The 15,075-nt window shown below is 39.5% G+C and overlaps 1 protein-coding gene across 1 annotated transcript; it reads right to left on the reverse strand.

The window, feature by feature from the left end:
- Positions 1-5,164: 5,164 nt before the first annotated feature.
- NCS57_01085000 (Leptomycin B resistance protein pmd1) lies at positions 5,165-9,216 on the reverse strand (the record flags this gene model as incomplete). The annotated part of the gene is made up of 3 exons (XM_053060581.1): positions 5,165-6,882; positions 6,946-8,855; positions 8,951-9,216. The coding sequence occupies 3 exons, from the start codon at positions 9,214-9,216 to the stop codon at positions 5,165-5,167; spliced, it is 3,894 nt and encodes a 1,297-aa protein (XP_052910975.1).
- Positions 9,217-15,075: the final 5,859 nt, after the last annotated feature.

Genomic DNA, 15,075 nt, shown 5'->3' on the forward strand with positions numbered 1-15,075 from the left:
GCTTACGGGACGGGAAGAGATAAGCGGCCCTCATCGCCATCAAACTTCGGAACCAATCGGGGCGTTCTGTTGCCAGGGTCTGAACCCTTGTAAAAACGGGTGTTATTTCGGTGCCGTCAGGCCCTACTTCGGCTGTGGTGAAACACCCTGGCTTCCGTGGACAGTAACAGAAACACACGAAGCCTGGGCATAATGGTAATATATAGAAGCCAACCCCGTACTTTGGAAAAGGGTTTACTCCTAGCACAGGGGATTTATGCCAATAGGTATGCTTACCGCCCCAGACTACAACGCTGGACCTTTGCTCCACAACCAACAGTTGGCCTTCACCCCACTGAAAAGTCCTGGAGTACGCTTAAGTAGCTTATTGAGGCGTTCAGAGTCGCGATAAGGGGTTGCACCAAGGCCGCACCAGAATAAAACAACATATCCTTAAGGAACGAAATATAGCGATCGAACCATTCTGCGAGGTGGATGACGCCATGGATAATGATACATAGGCAGTGTCGTCAGATATCTACCGCATGATGTTGACCTGGATCTCCTTCTCCCGAAGACCATTCTTGCCAATGAATAAAACGCCAGTACGTAGGTATCAGGGAAGGTGCAGGGTGGGATAACACAGGAACCTGTGAAGTGCTTTGGCAAAGTAGCGAGATTGGCTGGCGAGCACGAGACGATGGGCGTAAATGTCTTTGAGATTGGAGTGGATCGTAACATCGGAGAAGGTAGGACGGTCGAAGTAGCTGCCAGTAACGTTTCAGGATCTATATTGCTGTCATGGACTCAGTCTTACCCCTTGAGGCAGCTGACGAGGTCTTACGAATACTCTCCCCGTTCCATGTTTATGAAACTGCGCAAGTCGAGGTGGTGAGATCGGTAGGATTGTTTTGAAGAGATTCGGGCTGCACTGGATAGAAGGGCGCTTCTCATCATGCCGCGAAAAGAGTGCTGGACTTCAATCTCCAGAAACTTGATCGACCACACCTTGTTTTGTACCACACTGCATTGATAACATGAGCCTGATCATTCTTTCAGAAGCGGACAAAAGAGACGAAATCGGAGAGTGAATTACAAATCAGACTACCCAGCCGTCCACGCAAGACCCTCTGAAGCCGACGTAGTGGTTCAGTGTCCAATCAGAGCGTTACGAAGTCTCCGTACAGAATGGTGATTATCTCTGGATTGACCAGTACCAAAGATAGAATTTAACCTTAAAATATAATAAAAAAAATAGGATAACGTATATGCATAGCAAGTGTCTCAGTCAAGCAAGTGTCTCAAAAATCCCTCAACCTACATTATCTTCATTTGATCAATTGATTCCTCACTGCCCAGCATGTCACAAACTAATTACGAGGCTAGAATGCTTCTTGCGCTTCAGGCCCTTCAAAATAACCCTAGATTAAGTCTTCGACGCGCCGCTAGTATCTATACAGTCTCTTGGAAGACCCTTGGCCGCCGGCAGAAGGGCATCTAATCTCGACGCGATACGATCCAGAAATCACATCGGCTATCTAATCTAGAGGAACAGATCCTTATTCACTTTATTCTCGACCTAGATTCGCGAGGATTTCCCCCCTGGCTTCGTGGTGTCAAAGAAATAGCTAATCAATTGCTTGCCGACCGCGACGCATTACCAGTTGGCACGCGTTGGGCTCATAACTTCGTCAGGCGACACCCAGAGCTTAAGACGCGTTTTTTTCGGAAATATGACTACCAGAGAGCTAAGTGCGAAGATCTAATTATTATCCGCGATTGGTTTCGGCTTATAGCGAATATAATCGCGAAGTATGGCATCTAATTAGATAATATCTATAACTTTGACGAGACTAGCTTCCTTATGGGTATAATTATAAGCGGAATAGTTATTATGGGCTTAAAAAGGCGTTTAAAGCTAAAATTAGTATAACCTAGAAACTAGGAATAGATTATAGTTATTTAAGCGATTAATATAGAAGGCTAGGCGATCTAGCTATTTATTATCGGTGCGGGCCAATATCACCTCGCCAATTAATACCAAGATAATAACCTCTCGGGCGATTAGGCGATTGCAATGACTCAAAATGGCTAGACTAATAATAAGACTAGTCTCGAGTGGCTTAAGTACTTTGACCGGTGTATAATTAATCGATTAATTGGTTCTTATTGTCTCTTAATCCTCGATAGCTATGAAAGTTACTAATCTATCGACTTTAAGAGATATTATAAGGAAAAGAAGATCATCCGGCTTTATATGCTACCTTATTTATCTTATTTACTCTAGCCCCTTGATATTAGGTACTTTAGCATACTAAAAAAGGCTTATAGTCGAGAAATAAAGCATTTAATTAAATACTCTATTACCTATGTTTCAAAGACTAAGTTCTTTCTAGCCTTCCACGCAACACACGAGGCTACTATAATAGAAAAAAATATTAAGGGAGCTTTTAAAAGAGCTAGCCTTATTCCCCTTGACCTAGAAAGTATAGTCTCAAAGCTTGATATATAGCTATAGACGCTAACGCCGGTTAAGGAGGTATCTAATTAATTAACCTCTTGGGCGTCAAGGACCCCAAAGACTATGCTTAAGGCCCAATCTCAGTCTAAATACCTAGAAAAATAAATTAGGAGGCATCAAAGTAGCTCCCTAGAGTTAATCCTTAAAGCCCTAAGGTCTCTTAAGAAGGAGATAAAGGTAGTTATGCATCGGGTTGCCTTATTAGCTACTGAGAATAAAGACCTTCGGGAGGCAAATGAGATACTTAGTCAGCGCCGAAGGGCAAAAAGAATACGGCTGTAGAAGAGAGGGGTTATGATAGTAGAGGAAGGAAGGCAGGTAATTAATCAAATGGATGCTAATGCGTAGGTAGTGGCCGAATCGTCGCGGAGTGGTGGTTAAGGGAGGTCGGCGCGATTAGGTATTTAGCGTTATGGTGTCTATGGTAAGCCTAGCTATAATGTAAGGACCTATTAGGTAGTAATTAAGATATCTAGGGAAGAGTATAGCGAGTAATTTTAATTAATTAAATAGTTTATTATATTTTTATTGCGATTTTTATAAAAAAGGTTAAGATTTTTGAGATACTTACTTAACTAAGATACTTACTATATATATATGTTATAATATATAAGTAAATATTAAAATAATACTAATATATATAAATAGATTTATTATATTTTAGCTTATTATTTTATTTAATTTTATTTTTATTTTTTACTTTTGCTAATTTTAAATATATATTAATATTTATTTTAATTAATATATATCATAAGTGAGTAAAATATATAAATAAGTAAAATAAAAATCCCTTAACCTATACCTTCTCTATTTAATTAATTAATTCTTAACCACCTAGTATATCATAGTTAAATTATGAGGCTAGAATACTTCTTGCCCTTTAAGCCCTTTAAAATAACCTAACCTTAAAGCTCTAACGTGTTGCAATAATTTATATAATTAACCTAATAACGCTCTAGCGTCAGCAAAAAGGCATTTAATCTCAACGCGATATTACCCTAAAATTATATCGATTATCTAATCTAGAGGAATAGATCCTTAAATATTTTATTCTTAACTTAGATTCGCGAGGATTTCCTCCCTAGCTATATAATATAAAAATAATAGCTAATTAATTACTTATCGACCGCGACGCATTACTAATCGGCATAAACTAGGCCTTAAACTTCGTTAGGCGATACCTAGACCTTAAGACGCATTTTTTTTATAAATATAACTACTAGAGAGCTAAGTGCAAAGATCTAATTATTATCCGCAACTAGTTTATACTTATAGCAAATATAATCGCAAAGTATAGCATCTGATTAAAAGATATCTATAACTTTAATAAGATTAGCTTTCTTATAGGCATAATTATAAGCAAAATAGTCGTCACGGGCTTAGAAAGGCATTTAAAGCCAAAATCAATATAGTCTAGAAATTAGGAATAGATTATAATAATCTAAGTAATTAATGCGGAAGGCTAGTCGATCCTGCTATTTATTATTAATGCGGGCTAATATCACCTCGCTAACTAATACTAAGAAAGCAACCTCCCAGGCGATTAGGCTATTGCAATGACCTAAAATAGCTAGACTAATAATAAGACTAGTCTTAAGTGGCTTAAGCACTTTAACCGGTATATAACTAATCGATTAATTAGTTCTTATCGTCTCTTAATCCTTAATAGCCATAAAAATCACTACTTTATTAAATTTAAGAAATATTACGAGGAGAATAAAATTATCTAGCTTTATATGCCACCTTATTTATCTCATCTATTCTAGCCCCTTAATATTAGGTATTTTAGTATATTAAAGAAAACATATAATTAAGAAATAAAATATTTAATTAGATACTCTATAATATATATTTCAAAGACTAAGTTCTTTCTAGCCTTCTACGTAGCATACGAGGCCACTATAACGAAAAAAAATATTAAGGTATTATTTAAAGGGGCTAGGCTTATTCCTTTTAATCCAGAAAATATGGTCTCGAAGCTTAATATATAGCTACAGACGCCAACGCTAGTTAAAGAGGCATCTAATTAATTAACCTCTTAGGCATTAAGGACCCCGAAGACTATGCTTAAGGCCTAATCTTAGTCTAAATACCTTAAGAGACAAATTAAAAGATACTAAAGTAGCTCTCTAGAATTAATTCTTAAAGTATTAAAGTCTCTTATAAAGGGAATAAAGGCGGTTATATATGAGATAGCTCTTATTTAGGCAGAGGTTTAAGACCTTTGATAGACAAATGAGATACTAAGCTAGCGCCGAAGAGTAAAAAGGACCCGGCTATAGAAAAGAAGGGTAATAATGGTAAAGGAAAGAAGGTAAGTCATTAATCAAATAGATGCTAATACGCGGGTAATGGCCGAATCGTCGCGGAGTAGTAATTAAGGGAGGTTAGTGCGACCGGGTATTTAATATTATAGTATCTGCGGCAAGCCCGGCCATAATGCAAGGACCTATCAAGTAGTGATTAAGACGTCTAGGGAAGAGTATAGTAAGTAGTTTTAATTAATCAAATAGTTTATAGTATTTTTATTGCGATTTTTATAAAAGAGGTTAGGATTTTTATTTCACTCGCTTATGTATTTCACTCACTTATGATATACATTAGTATTAAAATTTAGTAAAAACTTTTATAATACCCTTAACCCTCGCCCTATAACAACATTGATCAGGCGAGAGCTCTGTCCAGCACCTGTCCCTTACACATCTCGAAATAAACCCCCTTCTTCTCCATCAGCTCAACATGGCTCCCCATCTCGGTGATCTCCCCGCTCTGGAAGACGAAGATGCAGTCCGCGTCCCTGACAGTGCTCAGCCGATGCGCAACCGCGATGGTCGTCCTCTTCCCGTCCCTGGCAGCCTCGTAGAGCGCCGCCTGCACCAACCTCTCGCTCTCCGTGTCCAGCGCGCTTGTCGCTTCGTCAAGGAGCAGGACCTTCGGGTTCCGGATCAGCGCCCGGGCGATGGCCACGCGCTGCCGCTGGCCGCCGGAGAGCCTGGCCCCGCGGGTGCCGACATCGGTCCCCAGCCCCTCGGGCAGCGAGGAGACGAAGTCGAGGATATTGGCGTCCCTGCAGGCTTTCTCTATCTGGGCTTCCGTGACGTCCTTGGACTCTGCCAGGCCCATGGCGATGTTCTCCCGGACACTGCCTTGGTACAGCACCGGTTCTTGCTGGACCAGTGCGAGGCGCCGTCGATGAGCTTGCGGTTCCAGCTCGTGGATCGAGCGGCCATCCATCGCGATAGAGCCAGATGTCGGGTCTATGAAGCGAGAGAGGAGGCTGACCATGGTGGACTTTCCGCAGCCTGACGGGCCGACAAAGGCGACGAATCTGGCCGGTTGAATGTTGATGTCGACGCCCGAAATCACCTTCGACTGCGGGCGAGAAGGGTAGGCAAACTCGAGGGCTTGGCAATGGACGCCGATGGCATCGTTTCCGGGGGAGTCTTGCGGCGCATCGCCCTGGGTGTCATTCTCGTCGTCCGTGAACGAGTTATCGACGCTCGGGACCCTCCGACGAAGCCAAAAGATGTAGTTGGCCGAGGCCGTCGCCCCGGTCATGCTCATCGTGTATTGGAAGAGTGTGGCCGCGTTCTCTCCACCGAGCACGACGGCGATGAAGACCACGAAAAACTGCACGTTTGTGTACTCGCCGGTAGACACAAGCAACCCGCCGTACCAGAAGCCGAGAGCCATGGAGAGGAAGTTGACGGACTGCGAGAAGGCGTACCAGAGCATGGTGAGCGTCAGCGCTTTTGCAGATTTCTTCGCCACGACATCCAGCCTCTCCCGGTACAGCGCGAGCATCTTGTTCTCTAGTGTAAGCGACGCCACGGTGCGGATGGCAGAGACGGCTTCCGTCGCGAGCGCGGCGCTGCTGGCGAAGCGCTCCGAGGTATCTTCCTCCAGCTTGACCTCAAGGCGGATCCGTAGAAAGCCGCTCATCACAATCGGGGGGAGGGCACCAAAGACGCAGACGAGGCCGAGCTTCCAGCCGTAGACGATGCCCAGGACGGAGACGGAGACGACCGTGACCAAGCTGATCAGGATCAGGCCCGAGTTGATGCCAAGGAGGTCGTTCAGGTTTGAGGCGTTGGTCAGCAGCCGGGCACAGATTGCGCCAGTAGCGTTTTGTTGGAGGTCGAAGAAGGCAACATCCTGCTTCATGGTGTTTCTGAAGAGCTCGCGGCGGTATTTTCGACTGACCTTCTGGATGATGATGTTGGCCAGCCATCCCAAGATGAAGTAGACGACAAAGTTGGCGACGGCAACGACGAAGAACATGAGCGCCCAGAAGTCTCCGAGGTGGATGGCTTCGTCGCCGCTCAACTGGAAGATTTGGAGCGTCTGGGCGAAAATGACGGCTTGTGCCGGATAAGTTCCGCCTGAGAGGAAGGGTTAGAACGGCAGCACGGCGTGGGAGGAGAAGGGGGGCAATGTTTACGGACCTCCGAGGACACAAAGGAAGGCGATTATCCCGTAGAACCTCCATAGTTCGGGCTGATCCAGTATGAGCAGCCATACGCAGCGGACGATGCCGTATCCCATAGTCTCCTTTCCGAGGGCTCGAGCGCTACCCTCCACCGACTCGGCGACGATGCTTCTGGATCGATGCGGCGACAGTGGTGCGGGCGGCTCTGCTCCTTCTTTCTCTTCAATCCACTCACCCTCGGGCTCCGGCCGTTCAGTCGACTTGCCTTTTGCCTTTTTCAGATCTTGCGCCCTGACGAGGCTCGCATAGGCGCCATCAGCGGCGATGAGGTCCTGGTGCGTTCCCTGCTCGACGACCCGTCCCGCAGACATCACGGCGATGTTGTGCGCTTTCTGCACCGTGGATAGTTTGTGCGCGATGATGACGGTTGTCCTGCCGACAGAGATCCTGTCCAGCGCGTCCTGGACGGCCTTCTCAGCTTTCGAATCAAGCGCACTGGTTGCTTCGTCGAGCAGCAGGATCGACGGGCGAGAAATGATGCTTCGGGCGATGGCGATGCGTTGCTTCTGGCCTCCGGATAGCGTGCGAGCACGTTCGCCGATCCAGGTCGCGTACTGTTGAGGAAGCCTCTCGATGAAGTCGTGAGCATTAGCATCTTGACAGGCCGCCTTTAGGAGAGCAAGCTTCTCCTCATGGGAGGCATTTGCGTGTGCAGTCCCCTCCAGGCCGAAGGCAACGTTGTCGATGATTGTGCCGCTGAACAGGACGGGTTCCTGCTGTACGAGACGGACCTGTGTCCGCAGCCAGGCCAGGTTGATGTTCTGAATGTCTCGTCCGTCGAACTGGATCAGACCGGCTGCCGGGTCGTACCAGCGCTCGAGAAGACCGACGATTGTGCTCTTCCCTGAGCCACTGGCGCCGACGAGTGCCGTAGTCTTGCCAGCGGGGATCTTCAGGTCCAGGCCACTGAGAACTTTGACATCGGGGCGAGAGGGGTAGGCAAACTCGAGGGCTTTCAGTTCAAGCTCGCCAACACACTTCTCCGGGACAGGCTCAGCGGACGACAGTGGATCGATGGCGGAGGTTTTATCGATGATGCGGAACAGCTCGTCAGCAGCAGTGGCGGCCTTTGTAATGGTGATGATTTGGGGCGCGATCTGGGTCAGGGATGTCGCAGCGAGAACGACGGCCATGATGACACTGTGAGGATGAAGGGGGATCAGCGTGCGTCGCGGAATGATGGGGGGGGGCAAAGGGATGTATGCATACGTGACAACGGCACCCGGCTCGTCAATCTCGCCGCGGGCGAACATCCTGATGCCCTGCCAGAAGGCGAGGCCATAACCCGAGTAGACGGAGAAGAACTGGGTCGCAAAGAGCACGCCGTAGTTGGGCGACTTCTTCTTCCCTACGCGCTCTAGGTCGGCGAGGAACTCTTCGTACCGCCTCGCCATGGTCGGCTGCAGCCAAAAAGCGTGGACGGTCGTGATGCTGGAGAAGACCCCCTCGGCGACCAGGCTGGCGCGGGAGAAGATGTCCATCAACTTGTTCTCGCTCTTCACCTCGATGGTCATGCAGATGCCAGTGACGATGACGATGGTCGGGACGATGCCCAGGGTGATGAGCGTAAGCTTCCACTGGACGATGAAGGCGACGACGAAGGCTGCCACAAACGTCGAGCAGCTTTGGACTAAGACGGTGAGACGCTCAGAAATGCCGTTGGTGACGAGGTTGCCGTTGGTGGTGACCTTGACCGACGGAGAGCCAGCCTCTACCGAGTCGAAGAAGGTCATGTCCTGGCGCAGGAGACTCTGCAGGAAGTCCATGCGCAGTGCTTTGGTGGCTCGGATGGCTCCAATGGACACCAGCACGGTGTGGGTATAGATGAGAAGGAACCTGGCGATGAACAGGTAGATGAAGTAGAGGCTGTCACGCCGGCCCAAGACGGGTCAGCATGTAAACGACGGCACGATTGATCCTCGACGTGACGACGGCGACCGTCACAATTGCAGGCGACTCACGCGTGCCTCGATACCTCGGCCATGTAATCGTCGGGGCTCACGCCGCCACTGGCGAAGCCGTTGAAAGTCGTGACGAACCTGCCGAAGACGAGGTTCATCAGCGGGAGTGCCGCGCCAGCCCCAATGGCGGCGATGAAGGCTGTCGAGTACAGGGCCCAGCTGCTGCGGTCGACATAGCTGAAGATTCGAACATAGCTGGCAAAGCCAGATGGCTTTGGCCGATCCCCGTGATCATTGTCGTCGCCCTGATCGTCGTGGTTAGACATCGCGACCGTTGCCAGTGAAGGCGAAGTTCAGAGGTTGAGGTGTTTGGAAGTTGCGTCCGGGCGAGTACCGTGCCACCTGGTAGTACCACCACCGGCCGCGACAGCCTGACAGGGGCCTGTTGGTGACCTGGGGTTGGTTGGTTTACGCAGTACGCAGGGCGGGCTGGGCACGGTGATCCAACTGACCGGCCCATCCGAGGTGGCTGTTGGTTGTTTGTTTGCGTCGCACCGTGGTGTTTGTCAGGGCCTTGGCGATTCCTACCGTACGCAGTCGTGCTGGTAATTCGATCAATTACATAGAAACTAGTCTGTGCACGTTGCTGCACGCGCCGCGTCTTGTTGTATTTCACCAAATTGCCTTGAATATCAGCAGAATGGCTACCCAGGAGCTACTCAGCAACCTCAACCTCTTCCACGATTCTAGAGCGCATATCTTGATCTGCACCCAAGATAACTATAAATTCGCATTATCCAACGGGCCGTCACCCGTCATGACACATCTTCGCGACAAGCATAATATTCCCACCAAGGTAAGGAAAGGGCTAAGCTGACTTCTTAAGTCCTTATTTCTACCCGGCCTTCTAGACCCCGACGAGGCGCCACTTCCAGCCAATAGATCTTCTGAGCACGACAAGTTACGAGTCTATAAAGGTTTCATATATATCTATTGCCTATTCCGCACCATTAGTCACTAACGTGTGACCCGGGAAGTCCGTGCACCCCCCATCTCCGCACACGTGAGTATCTCAATTGCATCACCACAACATTATATAATATAGCTCTCACGGGCATAATTTTACTTTAATTAATACTAAATTTTTAATATAACTTCTTAAAGCACTAATAAAGAGATAACTCTTTCTATAGCTATTAAGGATATAAAAAGCATCGGAATTTGCGGCTTAGCGCGTAAATATAGCCTAGGGCCCTTAATATTAAAAGACTAGATTAAAAGAGCTATTAATATTTATATCGCTAAGGAAAAGACTTAAAAATTAAGTCCTTTATAAGAGAAAAATATCACTAAATAAATACTTTAAAGAGAGGCTTTTTATATACTTATTAATAAGTCTAAGATATAAGCTTTTACCTTAGTAATAATAAGGGAAAGTAGTAATAATAAACCTATTAGTAAGTATTAGGTTAATTACTTTTTTATTTACTATAAGAAGGTTAAAATAAAACTATCTCGACTTATTAATACTACTTATAAAAAGGCTATTTTGTTGGAGAAACAGAACACACCACACCACACAGCCAGATCTTCGCGAATTCCTTTCGTGACCTTTCAAAAGAGGGATCTCACACACTGTCTCGTGATCTCAATAACATAGAAAATAGTAAGGGCAAATGATCAATTGATAGCAATAATGATTACGCCGAGGAAGAAAGCCTAAAGCTCCCCTTTCTCGTCATGATCGATGAAGATGATGATGATGATCAGAGGCCGCGGCCTCTGACCTTTTTCTACGTACAAGAAATTGCCCAACGGCCCAAAACGGCTTAGCACTCATTTTCCCCAACTCAGTAACATACTTAATAAGCAAGTATCTTAGACAAGCGAGTATCTCAAAAATCCCTCAACCTATATTATTCTTACTTAATTAATTAATTTATAACCACCTAGCATATCATAAACGAATTATGAGGCTAGAATACTTCTTACCCTTTAGGCCCTTTAAAATAACCTAAGGTTAAGTCTCCGACGCGCCGCATCGATATATATAGTCTCTTAGAAGACCCTAGGTCGCTAATAAAAGGGCATTCTTTCTACATAAGAAACTACTACGAAATCACATAAGCTATTAGATCTAGAGGAATAGATCCTTATTCACTTTATTCTCGACCTAGATTCACGAGGATTTCCCCCCCGGCTGTATGGTATAAAAGAAATAGCTAATTAATTACTTGCCGACCACGATGCGCTACCTATTAGCACGTGTTAAGCTTATAACTTCGTTAAGCGATACCTAGAGCTTAAGACGCGTTTTTTTCAAAAATATAACTACTAAAGAGCTAAATATAAAAACTTAATAATTATCTATAACTAGTTTTAGCTCGTAGGGAGCATAATCACGAAGTATAACATCTAATTAGATAATCTATATAACTTTAATAAGACTAGCTTTCTTATAGGTATAATTATAAGTAGAATAATCATCATAGGTTTAGAAAGGCATTTAAAGCTAAAATTAATATAGCCTAGAAACTAGGAATAGATTATAATTATCTAGGCGATTAATACGAAAGGCTAGGCGATCTAGCTATTTATTATTAGCATAGGCTAATATTACCTCGCTAATTAATACTAAGATAGTAACCTCCCGGGCAATTAGGCTATTATAATAACTCAAAATAGCTAGACTAATAATAAGACCGGTCTAAAGTAGCTAAAATACTTTAACTAATATATAGCTAAGTGATTAAATAGTCGCTATTATCTTTTAATTCTTAATAGCTATGAAAGTCACTACTTTATCGAATTTAAGAGATATTATAAGGAAAAGAAAATTATCTAGCTTTATATACCACCTTATTTATCTTATTTACTCTAGCCCCTTAATATTAGGTGCTTTAGGCTATTAAAGAAGGCCTATGGTTAAAAAATAAAATATCTAATCAAATACTCTATTACCTATGTTTTAAAGACTAAGTTCTTTCTAGCCTTCTATATAATATATAAGGCTATTATAATGAAAAGAAATATTAGGGGGGCTTTTAAAGGAGCTAACTTTATTCCTCTTGACCTAGAAAATATAATCTTAAAGCTTAATATATAGCTATGGACTCCAATGCCTGCCGAGGAGGAGGCTAAACCCTTTACCCCTTAGGTCTCAAGGACCCTAAAGACTATGCTTAAGGCTAGATCTCAGTTTAAATACCTCGAAAGATAAATCAAAAGGCATAAAAATAGCTCCCTAGAGTTAATTATAAAGGCTATAAAGTCTCTTATAAAAGCAATAAAGGGAAATATATATAAGATTATATTATTAAGGGCTAAGATTAAAGACCTTTGAGAGGCAAATGAGATACTAAGCCGGCGCTAGAGGGCAAAAAGGATTAGATTATAAAAAAAAGGAGTAATAATAGTAGAGGAAGGAAGGCAAGTAATTAATTAAATAAATACTAATGCATAAGTAATGGCTAAATTATCGCGATATAGTAGTTAAAGAAAGTTAACGCAACCGGGGGTTTAGTATTATAATATCTATAGCTAGCCCGGCTATAATATAAGGACTTATTAAGTAATAATTAAAATATCTAGGGAAAAGTATAATAAGTAGTTTTAATTAATTAAATAATTAATAGTGGTTTTTTAATAATTTTTATTATAAGGGTTAAGATTTCTTAAGATACTCGCTTATCTAAGATACTCGCTTATTAAGTATGTTATATATATAAAAGATTTACCTCTAAGCTTATTATAAGAAACTAATTAAAAACCTATAATATAAAGAAATATTATTTAACCCTTAGGATAATATGTGAATATATCTTATATATAAGGAATATCTTAGTATCTTATAAATATTTTATTAATATTACTAATATAAAAAATATAAGAAAAAAAAATAAAAGTAAGATTATTTCCTTATTGCCTTATTAGCCTAGCTAAATAATAACCCCTATATATAATATAAGATAGAGGGATACTAGGTATTTTATTAGTATAACTCTATCGGCGTAGTATGCGCCTAATATTATAAAGACTTATACTAAGCTATCTAGAAATATAAGTAAGTAATTTATAGAGTTAAAGACTAGTAGAAAAAGGTTAGTTAAGAAGAGTAAAGAGAATTAAGTAAGGATTAATATAAAGAAGATAGAGAAGTAAAAGAAAGCTATTAGTAATAATAAGATAGCTTAAGGGATAACTATAATTATAAGGTATATATAAATAGTAAATATAAATTTAATTACCTTAGCTATACTATAAGAAAATTAAAAAACTAGGTACCTTATCTAGTATAAGGTAATAAATAGATAAATATAAAAATATATTACCCTAGAAGGCCCTATATTTTATAAATAGAATATATAGATAATAATACTTAAAACTAAAAATATAAGTTAAGGGAAAATAATTAAATATTTTAATAAATAATAAAGTTAAGTAAAATTACTTTAACCTAATTATAGTAAATAGGCTTAAGCTATTATAGAGATATAAATAAATATTAAATTAATTATTAACTTAAAAGGGACTCTTTTTAATTATAATAATAGAATTATTAATTATAAGATTAATTACCTTAAGGTTTTTATTAAAGGAAAAAACTAAGAAATATTATTTAATATTATACCTAATAAGTATTATAATCTTATACTTAAGTACTTATAGTTATAATACTATAACTTATATTTTAATTAAAAAATTAGCTAGGTATTCTTTATTAATAATAAGATACCCTCTATAATAAATAATAACTTAAGATATAATATAAGATCTTAAACTTTTATTAAAGATACTAGAAAAATTAAGAAGAGGTAAATATAAAATATTTCTCTACTTAAAGAAATATAATATAAATACTATAATAAATAAAAATAATAAAAATAATAAATAATTATATATATTATAAAATAATTTTATAAATTAAAAAAAAACCTAAAATAAATTAAGAAGATATTAAGAAAAAAATAACTTAAGAATATTTTATTATAATATTATATCTATAAGAAGCTTTTTATAAAAAAACTTAAAATAAATTTATTAAAATATATATATTATAACCTAGAGATTAAGTTTATTAATAAGAAATAGCCTAGCTTTAATAAACTTTACTTATTTAATAAAGCCTAATTATTAATATTAAAGAAATATATTAAAAATATATTATAAAAAGGATATATTAAGGAAAATAAGTTATTTATTAAATATCTTATTATATTTATTCTAAAGAAAAATAAAAAAACTCTAATTTTATATTAATTTTAAAATACTTAATATTATTATAATTAAGAATTATATATTATTACCCCTTATTAATAAGTTAAAGGATTAACTCTTTAAAATAAAATATTTTATAATACTTAACCTTAAAAAAGCCTATAACCTTATCTAGATTAAAAAAAGATATAAATAAAAAACTACTTTTTATACTAAGTATAGACTATTTAAGTACCTTATTATACCTTTTAGACTTATTAATATATTTATTATATTTTAATAAATAATTAATAATATATTATAAGAATATCTAGATATATTTATTATATATTACTTAAATAATATCCTTATCTTCTTTAAAATAAAAGAAAAATATATAAAATATATCTATAAGGTACTATAAATACTATAAAATACTAAGTTATTAATAAAACCTAAGAAAAATAAATTCTATGCCTTAGAAGTAGAATTTCTTAGATATATTATCTTATATAATAAGATATATATAAACCCTAAGAAAGTCTTAGTAATTAGGGATTAAAAAGAATTAATAAATATTAAGGAAATATAAACTTTCCTTAGTTTTATTAATTATTATTATAAATTCTTTTAATAATTTAAGAAGATTATTATATTATTAATTAACCTCACGAAGAAAAATAAAACCTTTATATTTAGGGATAAGACTAAAAAAGCTTTTAATATAATTAAAAAACTTATTCTAAGTAAACTAATACTTAAAATATTTAATTTATCTTAATAAATTAAACTTAAGATAAATATCTTAGACTTTATATTAAGCGCCTAGATTAAATAATAAGATAATAAAGGACTTTTATACCTTATTATATTTTATTCTTATAAATTATATAAAATAAAACTTAATTACCTTATTTATAATAATGAATTCCTTATAATAATTAATACTTTTAAATAGTTTTAATATTACCTCCTTAGAAGTAAATATT

Source organism: Fusarium keratoplasticum, chromosome 8 (assembly GCF_025433545.1).
Source record: "Fusarium keratoplasticum isolate Fu6.1 chromosome 8, whole genome shotgun sequence".
Taxonomy (NCBI): domain Eukaryota; kingdom Fungi; phylum Ascomycota; class Sordariomycetes; order Hypocreales; family Nectriaceae; genus Fusarium; species Fusarium keratoplasticum.